Source organism: Saccopteryx leptura, chromosome 7 (assembly GCF_036850995.1).
Source record: "Saccopteryx leptura isolate mSacLep1 chromosome 7, mSacLep1_pri_phased_curated, whole genome shotgun sequence".
In the NCBI taxonomy this organism is placed as follows: Eukaryota; Metazoa; Chordata; class Mammalia; order Chiroptera; family Emballonuridae; genus Saccopteryx; species Saccopteryx leptura.
This window is the reverse complement of record NC_089509.1, coordinates 15,504,598-15,531,191: the sequence shown is the minus strand read 5'-3', so window position 1 is coordinate 15,531,191 and position 26,594 is coordinate 15,504,598. Positions and strand designations below refer to the sequence as shown.

The window sequence follows — 26,594 nt, the reverse complement described above, 5'->3', positions numbered from 1 at the left end:
GCTCATGGCACCAGGGACAGCCTGTGGGCCAGGTTGTGTGTGCTTCTGAGCAGAAGGGGAGACTGAGTCCCTGGACCTGTTTCTGTCAGTAGATTTGAGGACAACACGGGTCCCGAGACCTGTTTCTGTCAGTAGATTTGAGGACAACACGGGTCACTAGGCCTGGTTTCTGTCAGTAGATTTGAGGACAACACGGGTCCCGAGACCTGTTTCTGTCAGTAGATGTGAGGACAACATGGGGTCATCAACTACGTACTTCCCTAAAGGCTCCCATCGTTTTGGAGACTGGAGGAAAAGTTATAAATTAGGCAAACAGTTATTCTTTTTTTTCCCAAGGTTGATTTTTTTTTTCATATCCTCTGATACTTGAAAGCCAGTGATGAGATCAGTTAAATAAATAAGCCATTAGACTTGGAATGGCAACTCTAATGGGAACTTGAGAAAGGTAAGGCCCCATAAAGAAGTGTACAAAATGTAGAGCAGGTGGTGTGGGGACTGCCCTACGCCTAGGACAAGGCAGTGTGGTCAATGGCTTTATTAGCACAGGCCTGTTTCTGCTGCCTGGGTAGTTGGGTCGTGGGCGCCAGCCCTGCAGACACACAGGCTGAGCACAGTTACTCTTGGGGTGGGGGAGGCGGGCGTGGGAATGGCACACCGTGTGCCTTGCCACAGCCAAATACGAACTGTTTCACATCCTCGCAGGGTTGTCTGCCTCACTGCGATTTCCATGAATAATCTTAACAGTCTCGTATTACTTACTCATTTAGGACAAGGTACCCCGAATGTGTCCGTACTCCGCCAGCGGTGGCAGTGATAGTGACAGTGACCTGGACTATGGAAATAATGGTTTTGGAGCTGGAAGAGGCAAGTTAGTGAGAGCAATGAAGAGCACCACCCCAGGTAATGCGCCGCAAGCACGCCAGATGCCACGTGGGGACCTCTCTGGGGGGCAGGCTGAGTGTGCCCTTCTCTCTGCCCTGCCCCCGCCCCTCTCCTCGGTCTCATATCTCCCCTTCTCTGTGCCCTGCCCCCACCCCTCTCCTCGGTCTCATATCTCCCCTTCTCTGTGCCCTGCCCCCGCCCCTCTCCTTGGTCTCATATCTCCCCTTCTCTGTGCCCTGCCCCCGCCCCTCTCCTCGGTCTCATATCTCCCCTTCTCTGTGCCCTACCCCCGCCCCTCTCCTCGGTCTCATATCTCCCCTTCTCTGTGCCCTGCCCCCGCCCCTCTCCTTGGTCTCATATCTCCCCTTCTCTGTGCCCTGCCCCCGCCCCTCTCCTCGGTCTCATATCTCCCCTTCTCTGTGCCCTACCCCCGCCCCTCTCCTCGGTCTCATATCTCCCCTTCTCTGTGCCCTGCCCCCGCCCCTCTCCTCGGTCTCATATCTCCCCTTCTCTGTGCCCTGCCCCCGCCCCTCTCCTCGGTCTCATATCTCCCCTTCTCTGTGCCCTGCCCCCGCCCCTCTCCTCGGTCTCATATCTCAGCCCTGTGTCTCTCCTGAGGTCTAATTTTCTGGCATGTGCAGAAGATAGTCTATGCACATGGATTTGTTTCCCGGCGTAATCTTCATGACATCGCAGTGTGGTCTGTAAGGATGTCATTTCCAAATCCAGCGTCTCCCAGAAAGTCTCTGATCGAGTTATCTCAGTAATGAAGGAATGGCTATAAAGATAAGTTTGTTCTTAATTACCTAGTCTGGCAAGTTAAATCATCCAGTGAGCCATGGAGAGTCCGAGGCTCTGCTCACATCATGCTGCGAGGCTCTGGGCCTGTTCACCACGCCAGTAGGAGCAGGTCTGTTTGTGAGGCTGAAAGTCCCTCCCACTGTGTCCGTAGAGCTCTGAACAAGCCTCACTCAGAAGGTGACGTTCAAGTCAAGTGTAAGGAGGAGAGGCAAGGGAGTAAGTCGGGAGGCTAGCTGGAGGAAGCGCATTCTCGGCAGAGGGAGCAGCAGTGCAGAGGCCCTGAGCAGCAGCAGGCGGCCAGCACAGTTGTGGCAGAGACAGCCGGCTGGGAGACTGGGGGAGGAGGTCAGAGGTGAAAGGGGCCAGAGATGCTGAGGCCTTCCTTGCCGTTTCAAGAAGTTACTTATTCTCTGAGAGACACAGGTGAGAATTTTTGGACAATTTTAAGAGTGATGTTTTTAAAGGATCACTTTGGCTGCCCTGTGGTAAAGCCTGAAGAAACAAGATCAACTAGGAGGCTATCACATCATCTGGGCAAGAGGTGCTAGTGGCTGGGACCGGGCAGCCCCAGTGGAGTAGGGAGTGTGCCGGCTCAGAGGGCCTCCCCGGTGAGGGCAGTGCTCTGGATCCGCGCTGTCCAGGGCCAGTCACTAGCACGTGGCCCATAAGCACTTGAAACGTGGCTAGTGCAAGTAAGGAACTTAATTTTTTAATTTAATTTTTGCTGTAATTTTCCTAAGAGTTCTCACTTGGTTCATGCCTTTTTGTTCTTTTTTTTTTTTAATTTTTTTATTAACTTGACTTTAAATATTAATAGCCACACATGGCTTGTACAACACAGGAATACGAAGGGTCTGATTGCAGATCTGATTAAAAACACACCACCATTCACTGGTAGGTTGTAGGCGGGGTGAAAGAACAGGCCGAGCCAAGGGTGCTGCGAGCTGCCTCCGTCCTTGCAGGGACCGCGTTCTGCCGACTGCGGGAGGGGCTACGGTCCTGGCTCGGGCAGCAGGCTGGAAGTTAGTTTGGGGCATGCTCAGTTTGAGGCGCTCATTAAGGACGTGGAGGTGTTGAGTAGACAGTGGGCTGTGCGTCTGGTCTAGAAACGTACATTTGAGGGTCAGCAGTGTAGTGTAGGTAAGGTTCTTGGCGCAGACGGGGTCAGGGGGGAGGGAGTGTTGGCGAAGAGGACAGACCATCCTCCCAAGCTTAGCGATTGGGTAGAAGAGGACTGGGCAGAACCGGGCAGTGAGGGAGGCGAGAGCGGGGAGTGGGATGCCTTAGAAGCCCCGTGCGGGGAGATGCCAGCGAGGAAGTCCTGATTCCTGTGCTGTTACCGGAGGAGGAACAGTCTTCCTCTGCAGTGGTCCTGTTTCTCCCTCTGCAGTGAGGTTCCAGTGGGCAGGGGGTAGAAGGAAGTGACAGAGGGAAGGAGGCGTGGTTTAAAGGCAATTTGAAAACATCTTGAGAAAGGAAACAAGATTGAGACAAACCGACTCGGAATGATGGAGTGCAAGAACACAGGAGAGCTGACTGCAGGGTTCATATTTTATGATTGCTTTGTTCAGATGAGTTGTGCAAAGAAATAGGAATAAATAGCAGATGATAGTGACAGATCCCAGGAGCAGAGAACTTGCCCAACTTGCTCCTTTCACCCCCCTCCCCCATCTTCTGCAAAATGAAGTGAGCCTCAGCTTGAGTTTTCTCTCCCTATGCACTCTGCTCATCCTATTTGAGCAAATCCCTATTTGAATGGGGCGGCTTTTTTCCTTCTATTGCTTTAGCGTCTGGACAAGTGGTGCCTCTTAGGGTGAGATGTTGAGATCTAGGCAGGGGCATACTGGAGCGGCAAGACCAGCAAGAAGGTCCTTCCCTCTGCCGTTAAGTGGACTTCTGCCAGAGCTCTGTCATCTGCACACAGCGCGCCCCACAGAGCTGAGCCCTGCTTGGCAATGCTGCTGCCAGGAGGGAGAAACTGATGCAGACAGCTGCTGTGGCTGTGCGTGCCTGCTGCCTCCCTGCAGCTCCGGGAAAAGGCACTTAAGGTGGCTGCAGCACCGTTAACTCTTTAGATGTTGGCAAATTTGATCTGAAAAGAAAACAAACAATTAGGAGGAAAAGCACTAAAAGGATTGCATACCTTGAGTGTGCAGCAGAGATTTCCTTCCCTCATGTCATGATTTTGCCTGACTTCCATCACGTGTGCCTGTGAATGTGAGACTGCTCCCACTCCATTCCCGCGTTAAGTGACAAGGCAGGCGCTGTAATAGAGGTCCCAACCTGCAGAGTGGGATTTGCGGTAGTCTTGAAGCCTTCCTGGATGCTCTTCAAGATAGTTGCTCTTTCTCAAACATGCACTCTTTCCCTCATTCCCTGAAATGTTTCTCAGACAGAGCAGGGCGCTGGGCAAAGGCAGTCTATCCTCCAGGACTTCCGGGAACTGCACACACTGGCACCTGCCTTGTCACCCTGTTTCCTCCCCCTGCTTCCTCCCACTGGCTGCTCAGGCATTAGCCCCTCACGCTGCCTTGCTGTATTCCTGGGGGCCTTCCCTTTAACACGGAGTGCCCTGTGCCTCCTCCGTCTCTGGTTTCTCATGCCCACGTGCTTATTGGAATCACACAGAATGGAGCAAAAGAAACCTGCTTTCCAAACCCTGCCTCGGGGCTCATAAACACTAAAGTAAATATGCTTCTTTTTCTTTAAGCTTGGTTTCTTCAGCTGACTTTGAAATATGTATTCAAAGTCCAGGTTGTTAGCTTAAAGTCCACAGTGGGAGCAGGATTTAGGAGCTGGGCAGGCGGCCCAGAGAGTGAGGTTGCAGAAAGGAGTGATTTTGTGGCTTTGTTTCCACGGAGCTACCCACAATAATTTGCCAAGCTGGCCATAACAAATATTCCCGCCCCTTTCCTGCAGACAGGGCCTCAGAGAAAGCACGGGCAAGGGACAGAGGTGGAGAGAACAGGAGAGAGCACCAACCTGGGCAGAATGCAGGGTGATGACAGACCCAGAGGGACTGCCTCCGCCTCTGGAGGGAGGGAGGGAGGAGTCTCACCCCAGCTGACCCTGCTGGGTCTGGCAGCTGAAAAGTAACTTAATCTTGCCTGACCGGTGGTTGCCCAGTGGATAGAGCATCGACGTGGTCATGCTGAACTCCCAGGTTTGAAACTCTGAGGTCTCTGGCTTGAAGGCAGCCTCATCTGGCTTGAACGCAGGGTCACCAACTTCACCATGGAATCATAGACACGACGTCATGGTCGCTGGCTTGAGCAAGGGGTCACTGGCTTGACTGGAGCCCCCCGGTCAAGGAACATATGAGAAGCAATCAATGAATAACGAAAGGGAAGCAACTACGAGTTGATGCTTCTCATCTCTCTACCTTCCTCTCTCTCTAAAAATAAATAAATAAAATCTTCCAGTTCATCTACCAGGCTGCCACCACCATCACTGACCCTACCAGGTACCTCTCGGGCAAAAATCCAAGCTGCAAGCTCTTTTCCTTATCTCTAGGAATCTGTCTCTCAGGCTCTGTCTTAGCAGGGGTGTCACCATCCTTCTCAGGCTCTGTCTTAGCAGGGGTGTCACCGTCCTTCTCAGGCTCTGTCTTAGCAGGGGTGTCACCGTCCTTCTCAGGCTCTGTCTTAGCAGGGGTGTCACCGTCCTTCTCAGGCTCTGTCTTAGCAGGGGTGTCACCGTCCTTCTCAGGCTCTGTCTTAGCAGGGGTGTCACCGTCCTTCTCAGGCTCTGTCTTAGCAGGGGTGTCACCGTCCTTCTCAGGCTCTGTCTTAGCAGGGGTGTCACCGTCCTTCTCAGGCTCTGTCTTAGCAGGGGTGTCACCGTCCTTCTCAGGCTCTGTCTTAGCAGGGGTGTCACCGTCCTTCTCAGGCTCTGTCTTAGCAGGGGTGTCACCGTCCTTCTCAGGCTCTGTCTTAGCAGGGGTGTCACCGTCCTTCTCAGGCTCTGTCTTAGCAGGGGTGTCACCGTCCTTCTCAGGCTCTGTCTTAGCAGGGGTGTCACCGTCCTTCTCAGGCTCTGTCTTAGCAGGGGTGTCACCGTCCTTCTCAGGCTCTGTCTTAGCAGGGGTGTCACCGTCCTTCTCAGGCTCTGTCTTAGCAGGGGTGTCACCGTCCTTCTCAGGCTCTGTCTTAGCAGGGGTGTCACCGTCCTTCTAAGAGTATAGTCAGCCCTCCTGCCCTCCTTGTCCAGCCTGCTGTGCATCTGCGAATTCAACCAGCTGCGGTTCGAAAATACTGTTTTTGATTGGGAATCCATGGATGTGGAGGGCCACCTGTATGCATGATTCTGCGTCATTTGTGTGAGGGACCTGAGCATCTGCGGACACTGGAGTCTGCAAGGGGTCCTGGAGCCAGTTCCCTGCAGATGCTGCGGAGCGACTGGACAGCTATGGAGTGAGGCGCGTTCCTCGGCCCTTCCTTCCCGTGTTGGGTACCCCAAGGTCACACTGGCTTCCCTCCCAGGTACTTCTCAAATCCGCCCCCTCGAGCCCTCCTCCCGAAGTGCCACCAGCTGGCTGCACAGCCGCACAGCCTCCTTTCTCCCTTGGCTCCCGTCACCCACTGCCTGTCCCTCTCATGCTGCCACCACGGTGCAGAGTCCCATCAGTACCTTTACTTGAAACTCTGTAAGGACTCTCCATTAACCACAAACAACATCCAGGCTCCTCCTCTTGCAAGTACACAAAGCCTTTCTGAATTTATCTTTCTCCATTTCCTGTCTTAACCATAGCCATCATCAAAATGCTCTCTTGGCCCTGGCCGGTTGGCTCAGCGGTAGAGCGTCGGCCTAGCGTGCGGAGGACCCGGGTTCGATTCCCGGCCAGGGCACATAGGAGAAGCGCCCATTTGCTTCTCCACCCCTCCGCCGCGCTTTCCTCTCTGTCTCTCTCTTCCCCTCCCGCAGCCAAGGCTCCATTGGAGCAAAGATGGCCCGGGCGCTGGGCATGGCTCTGTGGCCTCTGCCTCAGGCGCTAGAGTGGCTCTGGTCGCAATATGGCGACGCCCAGGATGGGCAGAGCATCGCCCCCTGGGGGGCAGAGCACCGCCCCTGGTGGGCGTGCCGGGTGGATCCCGGTCGGGCGCATGCGGGAGTCTGTCTGACTGTCTCTCCCTGTTTCCAGCTTCAGAAAAATGAAAAAAAAAAAATAAAATAAAAAAAACAACAAAAAAAAAAACAAAATGCTCTCTTTTTTTGAACACACGGTGCTGTTAGGGGCCTCTGCGCCTTTGCTCTTGTGGCCTCGCTTCCTCGAGTGGCTTTCAGACCAACACCCTTCTTCTTCTCTACCCTTCTTGTAACTTCGACTTCGTCTTCAAGATTCAGTTCAGACTTTACCTCCTCTAGGAAATCTTCCCAGATGATCTGACGTCAGCTACACCCAATTTTTCTTCCTGTCTCTTCTCTTATAATACACTGTATCTAATTCTGTCACTTAGTACTTGAAATAATTATTATTCTATACATGTTCAGCTCCCTCATTAGTGCCAAGATTGCTTCTTGTTCATATTCTGCACTTAGTACAGGGTCTGGCATATCAGAGGTGTTTAATAAATGTTAAACAATATCATAAGTGTTGAATAAAAATACATCTAACTCACAGGACTGATTAAGGCTTTGGTTAGCAATTTGTGTACACATCTATCATCCATTGTCCAGAGAAAGGAAGACCCTGAGCAGCAACCTACAGAGATAAATTAAATAAGAACATTTCTCCTTCTCTGAGGTCTATGCTAGAGAAAGCAGGGAATCCATTTTCCCAGGTTTTCTCAAGAGAGGGAAGTTTAGCTTACTCTTCAGTGATGATTTTTCAGGGGAGCCATTAAAAGCATATCAGAATCTTGTTTTCTTTCTTGTAAATGGCCCCATGCTCCCGGGCTTGACTTTCGTAATCTCTGCCTCACTTTGGAAATTTTGTTACAGAGCCATGCTTCTTGATGAAAATGTGTTATACCCTTGAGATAGAAAGAAAGAAAGGTTGAGAACCTGTGCTCTTTGACACTTGATCTTTGAAAATCTCCAAGTTGAATTGATTAATTGATAAACAAGATTGGCAAAAAGAATAAAAGCAAAGAAGAGAGTTGGTCTCTAAATTAGTTTATTTTGGTTTATTCATTCCTTACTGTGTGCCCAGGCCAGTGGAGGATACTGGGGGTTCGGGGCAGGTTAGTGACAGGGCCCTGCTCCCCAGATGCTGCTCACCAGCCATGCAGACTTGAAGCAGCCCCAGAGAGCGGAGACGATCTAGTGACTACAGCATTGCATTCTACCGGCTAGTGCCATATTGCTGCCTCCTCAAGGCGAGGAACCAGAATTCCTAATTCTCTTCAGTGTTAGAAATGTACTTCCACTAAAGCCCACCGGGGTCTGCAGATTACTGCCCTGTAGAGCTCACTTCAGTAGCAGCCCCACCCTCCTTAAGCCCATACCCCCAAAAGGCACCAATCAGGTCAAACAAGCAAACCTTTTTAACCAGCCACCTGATATGCTCATCTAATCAAGCCCCAATTTCCTGAGCAAGAGATGCATTTTCTTCATTTGAAAGTGATTACATTCAACAAATTACAAAAAGCCCAGCCATTGAGTTAAAAACAATTGGTTTTGCAGTAATTAGAAAAACACAAGGAAATGATGACTGTGGAACGGAATTAAGAGGGACTCTGAAGGATAACAGCTCAGTTTATGGTTAATTCCTCAGCTTGAGCATTTAGAGATTCACAACTAATTACTCAGTGATGATGAATTCTGGATTTTAAAAAATGCTGCCGCCCTGCCTTCCCAAGACCAAGGGCACTGGCTATTAATAGAGCAATCAGATTTTGCTGTATTATAGAGAATTCACACAAAGTTGCATCTATTTTAAAGCATTCATCTGGCACATGACTTTAAGATGACAAACCTCTGTAATATGCAAAATGTGCATTGGGTTACACAAAATCCTAGCTTTTAGAATTACTCCCAGTTCCCCCAGGGAAACCTATTGTTTAAAGTGGAGGCCTGACCTGTGGTGGCGCAGTGGGATAAAGTGTAACCTGGAACACTGAGGTCACCAGTTCGAAACCCTGGGCTTGCCTGGTCAAGGCACATATGGGAGTTGATGTTTCCTGCTCCCCCCCTTCTCTCTCTCTGTTTCTCTCTCTCCCTCTCTCTCTCTCCTCTCTGAAAATTAAGTGAAGTCTTAAAAATTTTTTTAAATAAAGTGGACACGGTGTATAAGAGTTATCCTTAGTCCTTTCTAGAACTTCTTCCTTGTATGCCATTTTAAAGATTTGCTTTATTTTTGACAAGCTGACCCCAGGCCGAGGAGAATGGACGCAGGCAATAAAACACAAGTCTTCATCCCCTGGTGGTAAACTTTGATGGATGACAAATGAAAGTACTGACTATGACAAGCAAGCTGCTCCAAGACCCTTACTGGAAACGGGTCTCCGAGTTCTCCCTGCCGCCACTGAGCAGTCCTAGCAGCTGCTCAGACTGGACTTCCGCTGTGCTGGGGTTCGGGGATTTCAGTGGGGAGAAGTTGCATACCTAGTAACAAAACAAAAGCAACAATAAAAATCCTCACTGGCTTCTAAGAATCACGTGGTCTAAAGCTAACCAGAAAGAACCCACTGTGCTCTCAGATGGTCTTGAAAAGGGAGGCTGTGATGTGACCCGCATTTAATTATTTAAGCTGCATATTCTGAGACCCTTAAGAAAGCAAATGTCAGGAAGGACGGAGTGAGTTTACCCTCCTGTCGAAGGAGCAGTGTGCCGTGGCGAGGCCATCGCTCAGTTAAATTGGACTGCAGGGTGCAGAGAGGGGGATCTCGTCTCGGGGCCCTAATGAGATGTTTTGGAGGAAAGAGAGCCCCTCCTCGGTGTTTGTCACTCATTATGGACTGTCTCCCTCTCCACCCCCACCACGATCTCAGCACCCCCAGGGTTGAAATGTGTCTGGCCTGAAATTTAAACAGGAGCTTGCAAAGTAGAATTTCAAAGTAAAACAGGTCCCTGGTTGTTCAGCACGTGGGAAGAGGAGCAGAGGATACCTAATGCCGTGCAGGTGAGCAGTCTGCAGCTGCCTAGCTAAAAGAAAGCTAGGCAAGGGATGTAAAACTAAGGAAATGAGCGCTGATTAGATGGTGTTTCATCTGTGAGAACGCGTGGGCCCCTCAGCCTCGTGCGGGGGCAGCAGAAGGCGGTGTGACTTGGCCAGCCTCCGAGGCCACCCCTGAGCCTGCTGGAGGATGGCGTCCTGTAGAGGTTGCCCATAATCAGGTAATACTGCCCATGCTGGCTCTCAAACAGGATGGTTGTGCCCCCGGGGCCATTTGGCAGTGGCTGAAGTCATTTTGGGATAGCAAAAGGCAGAGGTGGGGGACTGCCATTGGTGGGCAGAGCTCAGGGATGCTTCCAACTGTCCTATAATGCTCAGAGCAGCACCCCATAGCAAAGCATTAGCCTACACAAAAGGACAGTTGTGCCCCAAGGAAGCCACGAGGAGTTGAACCTTTAGGCATCAGAAATGTTCATTGGGAGGGACGAGCTGTCGATATCTGTGACATACTGTGATAGCAACCACATTCCCTGCCTGCCCAGCAGGCACCCAGGCCTGGCCCGGCACACACTTAGAAGGTTAAGATGCAGTTCTTCTGAGGGGCACTGAGCGGAAGTTCATGCTCCCGTCTGGGCCTTGCTCACTTGGCTGTTGACTCTCTTCCCAACGCCTTGTCAGAGTGCTGGGGCCACCCCATCCATCTGAAGCGGTCGCACTGAGCACAGGTCATCTGAGGCTGCTCTGCAGTCTGTCTCTCTTCGGAAGCCTGTGCCCTGAGGAGCTGGGACTCCTTCACAGATTTGAAAGTAAAAAAATTCTCACACTGGGACAGTAAATTCTCACACTGCTCTAGTGAAGTAGGTAAATTGCAATTAGGTAAAACATGAATTAAAAACATAATCAACAGGTATTTGAATTTCCTTGGGGACCTTAGAGTTCCATATTTGGCTAAAAAGCATCTAGTGACACTTGGAAAGGGTCCCTGCCAGAACTCCCCCGCTGAGTGGGGAGAGGGGGAAGAATAACATCCGCCTCAGGGATGGATCTCTGGGTCGGAAGGAGGAGCTGAATAACATCCGCCTCAGGGATGGATCTCTGGGTCGGAAGGAGGAGCTGAATAACATCCGCCTCAGGGGTGGATCTCTGGGTCGGAAGGAGGAGCTGAATAACATCCGCCTCAGGGATGGATCTCTGGGTCAGGAGGAGGAGCTGAATAACATCCGCCTCAGGGATGGATCTCTGGGTCGGAAGGAGGAGCTGAATAACATCCGCCTCAGGGATGGATCTCTGGGTCGGAAGGAGGAGCTGAATAACATCCGCCTCAGGGATGGATCTCTGGGTCAGGAGGAGGATCTGAATAACATCCGCCTCAGGGATGGATCTCTGGGTTGGAAGGAGGAGCTGAATAACATCCGCCTCAGGGATGGATCTCTGGGTCGGAAGGAGGAGCTGAATAACATCCACCTCAGGGATGGATCTCCGGGTCGGAAGGAGGAGCTGAATAACATCCGCCTCAGGGATGGATCTCTGGGTCAGAAGGAGCTGAATAATATCCGCCTCAGGGATGGATCTCTGGGTCAGAAGGAGCTGAATAATATCCGCCTCAGGGATGGATCTCTGGGTCAGGAGGAGGAGCTGAATAACATCTGCCTCAGGGATGGATCTCTGGGTCAGAAGGAGCTGAATAATATCCGCCTCAGGGATGGATCTCTGGGTCAGGAGGAGGAGCTGAATAGCATCCGCCTCAGGGATGGATCTCTGGGTCAGAAGGAGCTGAATAATATCCGCCTCAGGGATGGATCTCTGGGTCAGGAGGAGGAGCTGAATAACATCCGCCTCAGGGATGGATCTCTGGGTCGGAAGGAGGAGCTGAATAACATCCGCCTCAGGGATGGATCTCTGGGTCAGGAGGAGGAGCTGAATAACATCCGCCTCAGGGATGGATCTCTGGGTCAGGAGGAGGATCTGAATAACATCCGCCTCAGGGATGGATCTCTGGGTCAGGAGGAGGAGCTGAATAACATCCGCCTCAGGGATGGATCTCTGGGTCGGAAGGAGGAGCTGAATAACATCCACCTCAGGGATGGATCTCTGGGTCAGGAGGAGGATCTGAATAACATCCGCCTCAGGGATGGATCTCTGGGTCGGAAGGAGGAGCTGAATAACATCCGCCTCAGGGATGGATCTCTGGGTCGGAAGGAGGAGCTCTGGTGGAGAATGGGGTTAGTGGGGGGAAAAAGGGCTCAGGAGTCAGGAAAAGTCGTTGTAAAAGACTTACACAGTGCAACACAGGAAGCCATATGCAAGCCTTTGAGGTATTGGGGGGAATAAATATTCTAATTATTTACAGAGCTTTGTTCTCAGATTTCAAGGATAAAGATAGAGACCATTTCTAACATTCTCCCATTCTAACTGCCCCTCTTCAACCAGCCAAAAACAGATACATACACTGCACAACCAAGCAGATGAGTTCAGGGAAAAAGAAACAAAAAGAAACACAAAGTTTCTTCCCAACCAACAACCAGGAGTTTTGCCAACAAAAATATCAAGCATCCTGCAGTGAATCTCACAACTGGCTGCCCTCCATGGACCTCTTGGAACGTCGAAACCGAAAGCCGTGGTCACTTGGCTGGATGTGTTGGGCATGCCCATGATTGGGAGTGAGGACACCCGAGTTCTAGCGTGGCTCTGGGAATAGACGCTATGGTCCCGGGTAAATAGCGGTACCTTTCTGAGCCCTAGTCCCATCCGCCACACGCTGCCCAACTTGGCTGCTCTTGGAGCAGCTCAGCCATGATGGGTGTGATAAGGTTTCCAACCTGCTGAGTGCCACATAAATACGAGTAGTATTATGTTCAATGGCTGAGAGCAAGAACAATTCCTGGAATTCAAGGTTGAGGATATCAGAAGAGGGGAGGGGAGCGTGGGGGCCTTGCAAACTCTGGTCCAAAATAAGGGGAAGCTAGAACCTCAGAAAGGTAGACCTTCCTCGTAAACAGCCAGGGTCATACAATTTTATTAAGGGAAATATCATACTATCTTTATCTGTTGTTAAAATTTAGTCAAAGTGAGAAAGAACTGATTTAAATTTTCCTGAAATAAGCCTAACGGTATTCTCCTTTCTTATTATTTATTTTCACAATAAGTACCAATATCCCAAGTAATCACTCAGCATTGTTTTCAGATTCAATTACATGGAAACCAGAAATACAGTTTCCATATAATAGGTCATGTGGGGAAAGTTCCATTTTTAATAAGAACAGAAATTTTATTGTAAATAAATAAATCAGCCTGCTCTTTGAGGAATTTAATTAAGAAAGGAGACCACACCCTTCCCCTGTACTAGCCAAGCTGGCTTCAACCGCGTGCAGCCAGAGAAGGCTGATGGTTAGTTCCCAGCGCCCCCGCCCAGTCAGCTTGCTTATCTATTTATGAACCCCTAGAAGCATCATGAAGAGTGTTTTCTTCCACCCTTACATTTTTTACTTTTTTAAACACTTTCCTCCCCTTTTATCCTGGTTTGTTTGACCTATCTTTATCTATAACATGTCACTTTGACCCTATTCTTCCTGGGATGTTCCTCCCAGAAAACTCCAAGTATCTTCCTGAGTTTGATTAGGATTCATGAAAGAAAAGGCTAAAGGGAAACTGTTTAGGGAAGAACCAAAGCTATGCCAACGTTGTTCATTGCACCATGAACAGTGCCCGTGAAATCTCTGAGATGTGCAGAGGGCTCAAATACCCTACTTCAAGTAAGCACGTGTCTTTCTGTCCGTAACTAGTGATCTTCAGCAGGTATCTTCGTGCCTTGTATGGCGCTTGTCAGGTAGACATCTTCCAGATCCCCCAGGCCTGATGTTCCATCACCATGAACAAATGCTATAGTGACTTAGACGTTTCGCTTTATACTTCAGTATTCAGCAGTCTCTGCTACTTGAAAAGATTCTGTTTTTCTTGGGTATCATCTAAAAATTTTATTTGGATAATATAAGTCTCTCTTCTGTCTCTGTGCCCCTAGTCCCATATCGTTAATCATTTTTATTGACTTCTAGTTCAACCTGCCAGTCTTTCTTTGGGCAAACCAAATGAATGCAAATAAATATTTCATGTACAAAAGGAATCACACTGTAGACATCGTTCTGAAGCTTGTTTTATTTTCCGCCACCTGGCAATGTGTCCATGGCAATAGGGGAGAGTCTTTCTTGTCCTTTTCACAGCTACACTGTGCGGCTGCACCATTATTCATTTAACCAGTCCTCTTTGGAATAGGTTCTCAGAACAGGAGTGTTGAGTCAGAGAGTGAATGTATTTTCAGAGGAGAGGCACTGTTTTCACATCCCCTTGCAGTGATTGACATGTCTGGTTCCCCAAAGCCTCACCAACAGATTTAAGGTCACATCTTTGTGTCCTGCCAATCTTACATAGGTGAAATGATTTTCCACTGTGGTTTGAATGTGATTTCTCTTATTATGAATGAGGTTGTTGTAATCTACTTAAATGTCATTTGTATGTCTGTCTCTGTGAATCATCTGTGAATGACCTTTACCCAGTTTTTTATTGGGTTGTTAGTCTTTTTTCGTCTCAGAAAGAGCTTGTTAATATTCCTCTGTTTTTGATGTAAACAGTAAATGTTGTTCCCAGTTTTTCATTTGCTCTTAATGTCACTTATGTTTTTTACAGGGTAGATTTCATTTTCATATGGTCAAAGTCATCAGTCTTTTGTTTTATGACAAGCCCTTTATAACAGAAAGTTATAAAAATAAAACTAAAAAAATAAATAAAACCTACCACATACTTCTTTTAGTTCCAATACAGTTTGAATTTTTGTCCTTACACATGCATCCAACTTTTTATTTGACTTTTAAAGAGATAACAGTAGTATGTGAGCGGTGGCACAGTAAATAGAGCAGCAGCCTGGGACTCTGATGTCCCAGGTTCAAAAGTTTGAGGTCACTGGCTTGAGAGTAGGCTCATTCAAATGATCCCATGGTTGCTGGCTTGAACCCAAAGGTTACTGGCTTAAAGCCAAAGGTCACTGGCTTCAGCAAGGGGTCACTGGCTTGACTTGAGCTCCCTAGTCAAAGCACATATGAGAAGCAATCAATGAACAACTAAGGTGCCACAACTACGAATTGATGCTTCTCATCTCTCTCCTTTCTTGTCTGTCCCTCTCACTAAAATAAAAGAGAGAGAGAGATAATTTAGTAAAGGGAAGATCAATCAGCTTCTGGTATGTTTATTTGTTTTTATCCCCAGCTGTGAAGGAGCTGATTTGGTAACTGACTGAAGTGACAAGACCCCCCGTTCTTCCCCTGCAATGAGTTCACTGCCGAGCCTGAGCCTTTACCTCCACGTTCTGGAGTTTACTGTCTCTCACGTCCCCACCAGGCATCGTTAAGGAAAGTGACCTAGGAGCCATGTCCAGCACAGGAACGCCCTTTGCTCCCCATGGTGTCCGGGGTGATTCGGGAGAGTGCTGTCTTACTACTCACTGATTTTAGGCCGACTTATATTGCAGGCCTGAAGATGTCCGAGGAAAGAAAGCTGTGTGCCCGAGAGGGTCCCAGGCCACTTAGGCCGAGTGACAGTTCTCCTTTGGCCACGGCAATGAATAGGCTCAGTCAGTAATTGCTGCAGACACATCGTGAAGCTATCACTAAGTTAAGTGGTGTGGGAAACAGGGAGGAAACTAGAGACCTGTCCTGCCCACAGAGAGCTTACAGGCCACTTGCGCTGAGAAGAAATTAGAAACTTTAAAAGCACCTATCACTACCAGCAACCTATAAATAAGTTCCCAAAAGTGTGGTCCAGATACCCCCTACCCTATCAATGCCTGCTTATGCCCTCATACTCCTTCTCTGTGACTGTTCGTCATGGACCAATGGAGACCAACTTTCCCATTTCAAATGGACCACTGCAGAGTCAGAATGCTGGGTGTAGCCGATGCCCCTCTTCTGTGATGCCATAGTACCCTAGTCTCATCATGGCCACCAAATTGTTATCCTTGTCTGCTTTTTTTTGTTTTTTAATGGCAAGAATGATGACCTCTTACACTGAATCTCTAACATATAGCAAGGGCTTGCTGGATGTTTATTAAAGAGCTGGGTGGAGGAATGATCTGTGACTCTGAGACTGAGTGCCAGTGGGGTTCCCGGCAACAGGGATGAGGTAATCAGGAAGTCAGGGGCTTCTGGGGCGAGCTTTGAGGGCTCATGTCTGAGTGGACATAAAGGAGGAGAGAATTTCTCCAAAGGACAAGTGAGTGAATTGGGGAATGGAGAGAGTCTGAGGAGGGCAGTGACTTGCCATGCCCGCCAGGCTGCCCCAGCGGGCAGTGAGAGGAACAGGAGGTCATAGAGCTGAATGAGAGTCCTTTATAAGGTAAAGGTGGTGCCAACTGGCAGTGGTTGTGCTCTGTGTGTGCCAGCGAGTCTGAGAGGTGAGCAGAGGACCAGCACAGAACATAGGTGACAAAAGGCTTAGATCTGCAGTCACTGCTCCCAGAATCTGCCCTTAAACATGAATCTGTCCTATGGCTTTTGTTGAAAAACAAGAGACAACTTGCCTCCCTCTCAGTCTGCTCCTTCTCCCCATTTCTAAGAACCTAAAAGCTTGTGTTTGAAGAGAACTTAGAAGTTATTTGTCTACCTTACCTTCCCCTGGAGTGTAAGCTCTCTGAGGACAGGGATTTTTGTTTATTTAGTTGGTGCCATGGTTTCAGAATTCTTGATACTCAATGTTTATTTGATGAGTGAATGAATGAGTCCTTACTCTGTTGTTACTCAGCCACTGCTTGGACTCCCCCATTGGTAGATAATAACGGGATTCACCACATTACAAATAAGTTTATTTCATGGAAAAGAACTCTAATTGTTTTTAAAAATTTTTTAATTGAGGGAGGAAAAAGAAGGTGCTGTCTGCAGAGTATTACACAGCTTGAAAAGATGGCATTGACGGGTCAGGGATAAAGTCTACACTCAGCACACACTCAGGAGAACAACATGGAATCCAAAATTCCCTTTGAAATACAACTCAGCATTTGCTGAGATAGTGAATGAAAGAAGGAATGCGTGAAGACATGAATGAATAGGTCAACCAGATATACTGGGAAATGTTCATGAAGGCTTTAGAGTCAGAAAATCTTGAATTAATACTCATAATACATATGTGGAATCTCTGAACTCCTCTGAGCTTCAGCTTCTCATTAATCAAATGACAGTAATAACACTTAATTGCAGGATTTTAATGAGAGTGTGTGCAACACATGCCTTTTTGAAAGGTGCCCTTTCAATGCTGGCTATTATTATCAATTAATTTACCAAGAGAGGCTCAATGAGGTGTAGCTCTGGTGTGGAGCACTGACAGAGCCTGGAAGGCTCCTTCCTCGTCCTGACGTACAGTAATGGAAGGTTTTCAGAGAGAAAAGGAGAGCTCACAGCGGGACTGGGGACCTTTGTCCTCTGTTTATTATTAAACAGCACTCCCCTGTTTCTGGATATTTAAACCACACAGGACTGAATGTATGCTTTATTCGCTGTTACATCACCAGCCACTAGGAGAGTGCTGGGCACACAGGAGGCACCTGTAAATATTTGTCAAATGAGTGAAGGGCATCGGTCCTTATATAAGTCCTTCTCTTCACTAAAAGCTCTCTGCGTGTTCAGAGAAATGAAGTAGAATCTCTGGTACCTTTATCAAAAGAAAAAAAACGTAGGAAAGTTTTGTTAAAAATTATCATTTCAGTGGTCTAAAATGTCTCTTTAGCTCTCCTTGGAGTGTGAAGTTCACAAACATAATGCAGTTCAGTTTGTATGTTATTCAGTATAATGCTAGTTGGATCATAAGATAAACTAAATTATGGCCAAAATAGCTCTTTACATTCTGTGTTTGTTGAAGAAGAAAAAACAAAGTGAGTTTAATTCCTCAGTCCCAGAACGAGATGATATTTAACTTGGATAATACTCTGGATTTATAACTCACTGTGTCAAATTGTACTTTTCCTTTTTCTTCCTCTTTTAATTGACTGCTGAACTGTGCTTTGCTGCTGAGCATTATTTTTTTAAAGGAAAACTTGAAAATGACTTTGACTCTACGAACACCTGATATATATATATCTCTTGGGGGGTATTTTTTCAAAGTTAGAAGTGGGGAGGCAGTCAGAGAGACTCCCCAGACTCCCGCATACACCCTACCGGGATTCACCTGGCATCCCCACCAGGGGACGATGCTCTGCCCATCTGAACCGTTTCTCTGATGCAACCGGAGCCATTCTATTGAGCACCTGAAGTGGAGGTCATGGAGCCATCCTCAGTTCCCAGGCCAACTTTGCTCCAATGGAGTCTTGGCAGTGGGAGGAAAAGAGAGAGATAGAGAGAAAGAAGAGGGGGAAGGGTGGAGAAACAGATGGGCGCTTCTCCTGTGTGTCCTGACCAGGAATCGAACCCAGTACTTCCACTTGCTGGGCCGATGCTCTACCTCTGGACCAACCAGCCAGGGTCTAGAGTTATATTTAAGGGCACAGTTAGTATGAGATTCTATGAAAAAGATATATGATTCTAAAAATAATTTTCAATCAATATTGAGTTGAAATGGTAATATTAGATATTCTTGTCTTGTTCCTGGTTTTTAAAGGGGATACTGCCAGTGTTTCTTCATTTAGGATGAAGGTGTTTGTTATAACATTTTTTTTTCATTTTTTGGTTTTTGATAGATTAATTTTAACAAGTTAGAGACATTCTTTATTAATCCTTTTAACTACAACTTTTATTTATGCATTCATGTTTAGTTTAATCAAAAAGTATATATACATCTATTGGGATAATCATATGGTTTTTACCTTTAGTCTATTAATGAAGTAAAAGATAATTATATATTTTTAAAAGTAAACAAAACTTACACCCTTGGGATAAACTTAATTTAGCCATAATATAATATATTTTGTATATATTGTTAAATTTATTTAGCTAATATTTTGCTTAAGATCCCTACACCTATATCTGTTTATTAAGCCATTTAATTACTTATTATCATTAACCCATTTTGTTAAATAGATTGAAACAGCTCAGTAGTGTTATTTTCGTGTGCTTTCTTTATTTTTACTTTCTTGTACTTTGCTATCAAAGTAATACTGGTCTCATAAAATGAGTGAGGAATATTTTCTCTTTTTCTGTTCTAGAATTATCTAGTTTTTGAATGTATGAGCAAACTTATTTGTAAATATATCTGGGCTTTGTTTGAGGGAAGATTATTAATGACTGCTTCAACTTCATTGATAATTTTAAAACTTTTCAGACATTGTATTTTATAATCTGTCAGTTCTGATAAATTATTGTATATAAATTTTATGGAGATATGTTCTTTTTGTCTAAGTTTTCATGTTTGTCAGAATGAACCAATAATGGGGTTTGTTGATTATCTTCTTAGTCTCTAATACGTATGCAGCTACATCCCTTTGTATTAATATTAGTTATTTAACCTTTCTTTTCATTTAAATCAATCTTGCCAGTGGTTTGTCAATTTGCAAGATTTTCCCAAGAACTAGTTTTAACTTTGCAGAACCTATTGGTTTTTTATTTTGTTTATTTATTGATTTTAGAGAGGGAAGAAGGGAGAGAGACAAAAACATTAATCTGTTCCTGTATGTGCCCTGACTGGGGATTGAACCAGCAACCTCTGCACATCGGAATGACACTCCACCCAACTGAGCTATCCAGCCAGGGGGAACTTACTGTTTCTAACTTTGATTTTATTGATTTCTGTTTTTATATCTCCTTCTTTCACCTTTGCTTGGTTGTTCCTTCTTAGTCTTCTATTTCACAAGGACACTTAGCCTATACATTTATTATGTTTCTGTGTTTCTTTTATCCTCTCCCTTTCCTTTTTTGTGATCAGTGTTTTTGTTCTTTGGAGTATTCTTTAAATTGTTTTCTTTCCTCTTCCATGCCACTCTTTCTCTCTTGTAGTTTAGATGTTATGGATATGTTCATAGAAAACTGAAGAGAATTTATAGAAAGACTACTAGAAAAAAATACAAAAGTTTTGCAAAGTGACTCGATATACAATCAATATTTAAAATTTTATTGCATTTCCACATGATGGTAACAAAAAAGTAGCACTCTAACTCTTAAAAATTACTTCTGACTTGAGGAAAGAGAAAGATTGTTTAAACCAGGTCCAAAAAGCATTAAAAGTACATGCAAATTAAAAATGTCTGTTCATCAGTGGGTGCTTTAGAAAAAATTGAAAGCCAGAATGCAAACCAAGAAAAGTAATTGGCATCACAGATAGCCAACAAAGAGTAGCGCATGCATACACAATGACCCCCAAAGAGTAATGAGAAAAAGATAACTATGTAAAAGAAAAAGGGCCACTGACATGGGAAGACATTTCAAAGAATAGAAAACAAGCCTAGGTAATAAACACCAACAAAGATGCTAGACTAGTGATAAGAAAAGTTTTATGAAGACTACACTGAAATACCATTATATATATATTTGATTGGCAGTATTTAAAAGTCTGATAATGCCTTGTTTTGAAGAAAATGTAAATTGCAGGATCTCTTTTGCATTGGGAGGAGGATGTAAAACTGTCAGAGAATCAACTTGGAAAAGAATTTGGCTCTGTCTGATAAAGGTGGATGTTTCTATGTTCCATTATTCACTGCCTTCACTCCTGGGAACGTGTCCTGACGATACTCTAGCACATGGGTAGCTGGAGGCCAGAGTATCCTTAACAGACAGTTTGTAAGAGTAAAAACCTCTGGAAATCTCCAGGATGTTTACTGATAGGTTAATGGAAAAATTGTGACCTATTCACACAGTAAAATACTATACAATTAGTGAAAAGGAAAGAACCACAATTACATGCAACTCTATAGAATTATCTTAGTAGCAACAGAAGAATAAAGCAAGGCTCAGAAGAGTGCACACTGTATGTACGATAACCTATTTATAACGTTCAGTGACAAGCAAATTGAATGGCATATTGTTTTGACATATGTGATAAAACTAAAAATAATTTATCACAATAGTTACTTCTGTAGGAAGTTGGAAGATGGGAAACAGGAAGTATAGGTAGGTAGATTTAAGCAATTTTAAAATATTCTAGCTCTGGAATTTTGCAGTGGTTCCACAATTATTCATTATATTATATTAAATAAATACCATTCATGAAGAAGGACCAGACTAAGTCTGATGCTGATAATTTGTCTTTTTTATATGAATATGACTGCAAGAAAAAGTGACAATTAAAGAATAGCATGATCTGAGACTTCTAGTCTTCTTGGCATTTCTAAATGTTGCATTTCTCATGCATTAAGCAAAAACAGTTTTTGTCTCCAATTCCTATCTTCTCCCTACTTTCTTAGATATGGGGAGGACTTTTAATCAGTATGAAATGCCACATTCCTATTAGCAAGAAGTCACATATTCTTATAGGCTTCTTACATTCTTTTAGGCGAGAGTCACGATTGGAATCTGTCATAGTGCCACTCTTATTGTAAGTTTCTTCTCTTTTCTTCTTCTCCAATGTTTTCTTATTTTTTGTTTTATTTTGCTTTGTCTGTGCTACCTCCCTCTCCTCACTTAGGGGACCTGCTTTCCGCATTGCTTGTTCATTCTTTCAGATCCTAACGAATAGTGGGAACCAGCTGTCTAACCGTAGCCTGAACCGAGAGTCTAATTAGATAGAAGAGGCCTCCAAATACCGCAGATCATGTAGTTCAGTAGCGTAGAGAGGTTACCTAAGAGCACCAAGAGAGACAAGCAGATAGCACACCTCTAGGCAAGCAGGAAGCTCTGTGATGCTGTGGCCATAGGTACAAAGGAGCAAAGACTAGGTGAAGAGGTCACAGGTAGCACGGGGTCAACCCAAAGAACTTTACCTCGATGCACTTCAGCATGGAAGAGGGGAATTAAGACTTTACCTAATACAGCCTGTCATTGTTCAGTTGAGAAAAACACCCATCATCCACTGAGTTGGCCAGGACCAAACCTAAGTCCCCCGACTCCCCAGATCTAGCCTCTTTCCATCAGCAGAACAGAGAAGGGGGCACAAGGCAGTGAGTTGTATGTTTAGCAGGTGGCCTGATCACCAGGGTTTCTTATAGTCCTCTTGCTTCAGTATCAGCCTTGTCTTAGCAACGGCAGGCTGTATCCGAGGGGAGCCAAGTAGGGACACCTGACTGTTTCAGAGGAGAACAGCAGAGTGTATATGTGTATAACATACTGTATCTTTGACGTGTATGTGTATATGGTATTTATATATATGTATATAGTGTATTTAGTTGTATATATGTATTAATATGCACACATATAGATATACATATACACATATTAGAGGTAGAACAGTATAAAATGAACACTGGGCTAAGCACTTCAAGGCAGAAGATCTAGGTTCTATGCCTGGCTCTGCCACTCTGTAACAATGGAGAAATCGCCACTCTTCTGGGCCTCGATGTCCTCCTCATTGTAGAATGAGTGTTGAACTAATGAATTCTAAAGTTCTCTCTGGCTTTCACACCTCTAGATAAAATGTGGGCATCATTAATTTTAAACACAAGCTTTGGGTTCTTCTTTTCCTTTATTATTTGTTTTATTATTTCTTCCCAGTATTTCCCATGTAGAGGTGAACACCTCCCAATTCAGAATTTGATACCACTGGGGCTTTACATAGCAACTTACATTTTAAACTTGGTTAGACTTATAAATGTTGATTATGATTATAAAAGAGTTCTCAAAGCAGAAAAGAGAATAACTATATCAAATGATACTGATAGATCAAATTACATAAGTTACTATCTTTGTAGTAACCAGCAGACTACAGAGATCTTGACAGAGGCACCACAGTAGAATGATAGGTGGGTGGACTGAGTAGGGGCTCAAGAAAGAGTGGGGGGGAGGAATGGGAGATGGTCCACGTAAATAAATCTTTCAAGCTTTTTTTTTTTTGTTATAAAAGGATATAGATAAATGGGGTCACTGGAGAAGTCTTTTTTGTTAAATATAGGAGAAATTAGCACACATTATATGCTGATGGAAATAATCTAGCAAAGGAGGAGAAAAGCTGGTGATGTAAAAGATGTGTACAAGTGGTGGGGACTGTCCTCAAACAGGAATGTGACATTCATCCATAGTGACCAGAGGGTAGGAGAATTGATAGGCAAATGCTGTTAGGTATGGATGGGACCTGTGAAAATTCTCTTCTGATTGCTTCTCTTTTCTCAGGAAAATACACAGGAAGGTCATAAGGGAGTAAGGAATGTGGAAATTTTGAAGAAAGAGGAGAAAGTATGAAATTGTCTAAGACAGAAGGATAGGGAATGGACTAGGAAAATTTAGCAGGATTGCCACCTTGAAGTCAGTCACTGTGAAACCAATGAGACCAGTGAGCAGAGCTGTGCGTTTATCAGCACCCGTAGTCAGTAGCATGAATGAGAAATAGAGAGGTGGGCTTCACAAAGTTCGGTTTTGACAGATGGTACAACAAAGGAGGGGGCGATGGAGCTGAGGATGTTTCAAAGGAAATGACTGCTGTGATGAACCGTGGAGACCAAGCTGAATAAAAATGGAGACATAGACATGAAGATATGAAGAACCGTAAAAAATATTAGTAGTATCGGCCCTGGCCGGTTGGCTCAGCGGTAGAGCATCGGCCTGGCGTGCGGGGGACCCGGGTTTGATTCCCGGCCAGGGCACATAGGAGAGGCGCCCATTTGCTCCTCCACCCCCCCCTCCTTCCTCTCTGTCTCTCTCTTCCCCTCCCGCAGCCAAGGCTCCATTGGAGCAAAGATGGCCCGGGCGCTGGGGATGGCTCCTTGGCCTCTGCCCCAGGCGCTAGAGTGGCTCTGGTCGCTGCAGAGTGACGCCCCGGAGGGGCAGAGCATCGCCCCCTGGTGGGCAGAGCGTCACCCCTGGTGGGCGTGCCGGGTGGATCCCGGTCGGGCGCATGCGGGAGTCTGTCTGACTGTCTCTCCCTGTTTCCGGCTGTATAAAAATAAAAAAATAAAAAAAATAAAAAAAGAGCAAAAAAAAAAAAATATTAGTAGTATCAATGAATGGTAGATTCCAATCAAAGGATGGTTCAGTTAAAGTTGTCGAGGGAGTAAGCTGGTACCAGGAGACTGGGAGAGTGGGAAATTTGAAATTAAGGTTCCGGAGGAGTTATGTAGTTGGTGGTGGTGGGACTGAGTGGAGATAGATCTTTAGAAGAGAGATTAAAGCCAGGGAGTTTAGCGGATCATCTGTATGGACATTGAAATTATCAAAATTTGTATTGGAGAGTGTGGTGGTAAAACTGCCAGCTAAACATCTTCAAGGAATTGAAGGGACGGACCAGGAGATACAGATGATTCTAACAAGGGTGATAGTAGATGGCAGTCAGATAGCACGGATCTTACTGCTGGGGTAGTGAGGAGAGGAGGGGGACACCTACTCCATCTCCAAGTTAAGTGATATAGAGGGTGGGGGAGAAAAATGGACACACCTCAGTCATTTGCCCAGAAGACAGTTGGATTTCCGTTAGAACTAGGTAAAATGCACATTCCAAAAAAAACATTGAGGATATATTGGAAAATTTTCTATTAACTAACCTTGAGCTTCTTTCTTTTTTTTAATTTTCTTTTTTAATTCAGTGAGCAGAGGGGAGGCAGAGAGATAGACTCCCGCATGTGTCCAGACCAGGATTCACCCAGCAAGTCCACTGGGGGTCGATGCTCTGTTCATCTGGGGTGTTGCTCCATTGCCCAGTGAGTGAGCTCTTCTTAAAGCCTGAGGTGGAGGCCATGGAGCCATCCTCAGCACTTGGGGCCAACTCGCTTCAATCGAGCCATGGCTGCAGGAGGGGAAGAGAGAGAGGGAGTGGGGTAGAGAATCAAATGGGTGCTTCTGTGTGCCCTGACCAGGAATCGAATCTGAGATATCTACATGCCTGGCCAACACTCTACCTCTGAGCCAACTGGCCAGGGCCTGACCTGGAGTTTCAAGAGCAAAGGCAAAGGGGGGCACAGGGGAGGAGTGGAAGGTAGATTCTACAAGGGTGTCATTATACAGACCCAAATGAAGATGAGAGGCCAGGGAATGATGAATGATCCCAGAGTCCTACATTTCCTGTGGTTACTGATATGATCACATATGGGACTTAATAAGATTAATCCTTAGATCTAAAAGAAAATGATCATGGCAAGACTATGGTTACAGGGAACCCAGGAGGGTGGGGGTATCCTTCTAGAAGCCTGAAGATTTGGAAGCTGCCTCTTCAGTTCTGACAGTGATGATGTGGAATTCAAGAGGGGGGCATTCTTATGTGAAGTAGTTCTTGCACTGAGCCGCCCATCTCTCTCCTGCAGATGGTGTCTGGAGGCCAGTGGGAGAGTGGTGTTGACAGGAGCACCCAGAGCTCCTGAAGGGGATGTAGAGACCAAAGGAGAAGTAGACTTACCATTCGTGATGGAAAATTTCTTGAAAAAAAAAACATGCATAGGCTATATCTGGATGAGTCAGTATAGAGTAAAAGTGAACGAAAGGATTTTATTTCTTCTGACTGTACAAAGAGTGAAAAGACAGTTGGCTTGATATGTGTGTCTGCCCTGATGTACCATTTTGTATGTAAACTAGAATTAGGTTAGACCCCAAAACCCAATGACCCAAATCAAGATAGAAACCTCTTTTCCTCCCAAACATTATCCAGAGATAGAAAGATGATTCCAGGCTAGAATTGTTCCCTAAGGTCATCTAGTCTCATGTTCCCTTTACTTGTCCCTTTATTAGGTGCTGGAGTATAATTTTTATTCTCGTAGCCCACATGGACTAAGCAGAGCCCTCATCCGTACTTCAGCTGCCTAGATGGGAGAGAGAGGATGTGAAGGACAAAGCTCTCCATTTTATGGATATGACCTAGAAGGTCCACATATCACTTCACTTGGGTCCTTTTAGGCAGAGCTCAGTCACTGGTCACACCTACGTGAAATGTGGGAGGCCAAGAACTCAGTTAAATCTCAGAGGGTTCAAATATTAAAAAGAAGAATAGAATATTAGATATTGGTTGACAGTTAACTGTCTCTGTCACAGATGTGCCGACATATGAAGAATCACTTATTTATTTTTTTTTTTCTGAAGCTGGAAACGGGGAGAGACAGTCAGACAGACTGCCGCATGCGCCAGACCCGGATCCACCCGGCACGCCCACCAGGGTGCGACGCTCTGCCCACCAGGGGGCGATGCTCTGCCCCTCCGGGGCGTCGCTCTGTTGCGACCAGAGCTACTCTAGCACCTGGGGCAGAGGCCGAGGAGCCATCCCCAGCACCCGGGCCATCTTTGCTCCAGTGGAGCCTCGGCTGCGGGAGGGGAAGAGAGAGACAGAGAGGAAGGAGAGGGGGAGGGGTGGAGAAGCAGATGGGCGCTTCTCCTGTGTGCCCTGGCCGGGAATCGAACCCGGGACTTCTGCACACCAGGCCGACGCTCTATCAATGAGCCAACCGGCCAGGGCCTGAAGAATCACTTTAAATAATACTCGTTATATTTTTTTACCAGCACATCAGAACTTAGACATCCAAATGAGTGTCAGGGAATTTTTATAAAGATTGCTGAATTTTTTCAAAATGCTATTAGAGCTTTAAAGACTATAAACTTTGAAAAGATATGTAAATATAGAATTATATAACTGGCAAGGATAATAATTATACAGCTCATTTTCCCATGTTTTATTTATCTTGCTTTCCTCCTTGTATTTTATTTATCTTGGTTTCCCTAAAACTTATTACAGTGTTTACACAAAATAAGTGCTCAAAAAATGTTTGTTGAATGAATAAATGAATGATCTAAGCCAGGCATGCCCAACAGTTTTTGCCCCTGGGCCAGAT

The 26,594-nt window shown here is 45.8% G+C and overlaps 1 protein-coding gene across 1 annotated transcript in view; it reads left to right on the top strand.

Annotated features, from left to right (window-relative positions):
• The window catches only part of NCKAP5 (NCK associated protein 5), a 1,041,554-nt gene that overhangs the window by 989,139 nt on the left and 25,821 nt on the right, over positions 1-26,594 (top strand). The window contains exon 19 of the mRNA XM_066346570.1: positions 768-900. Coding sequence (XP_066202667.1) covers positions 768-900 — 133 coding nt within the window. The remainder of the gene's footprint in view (positions 1-767; positions 901-26,594) is intronic.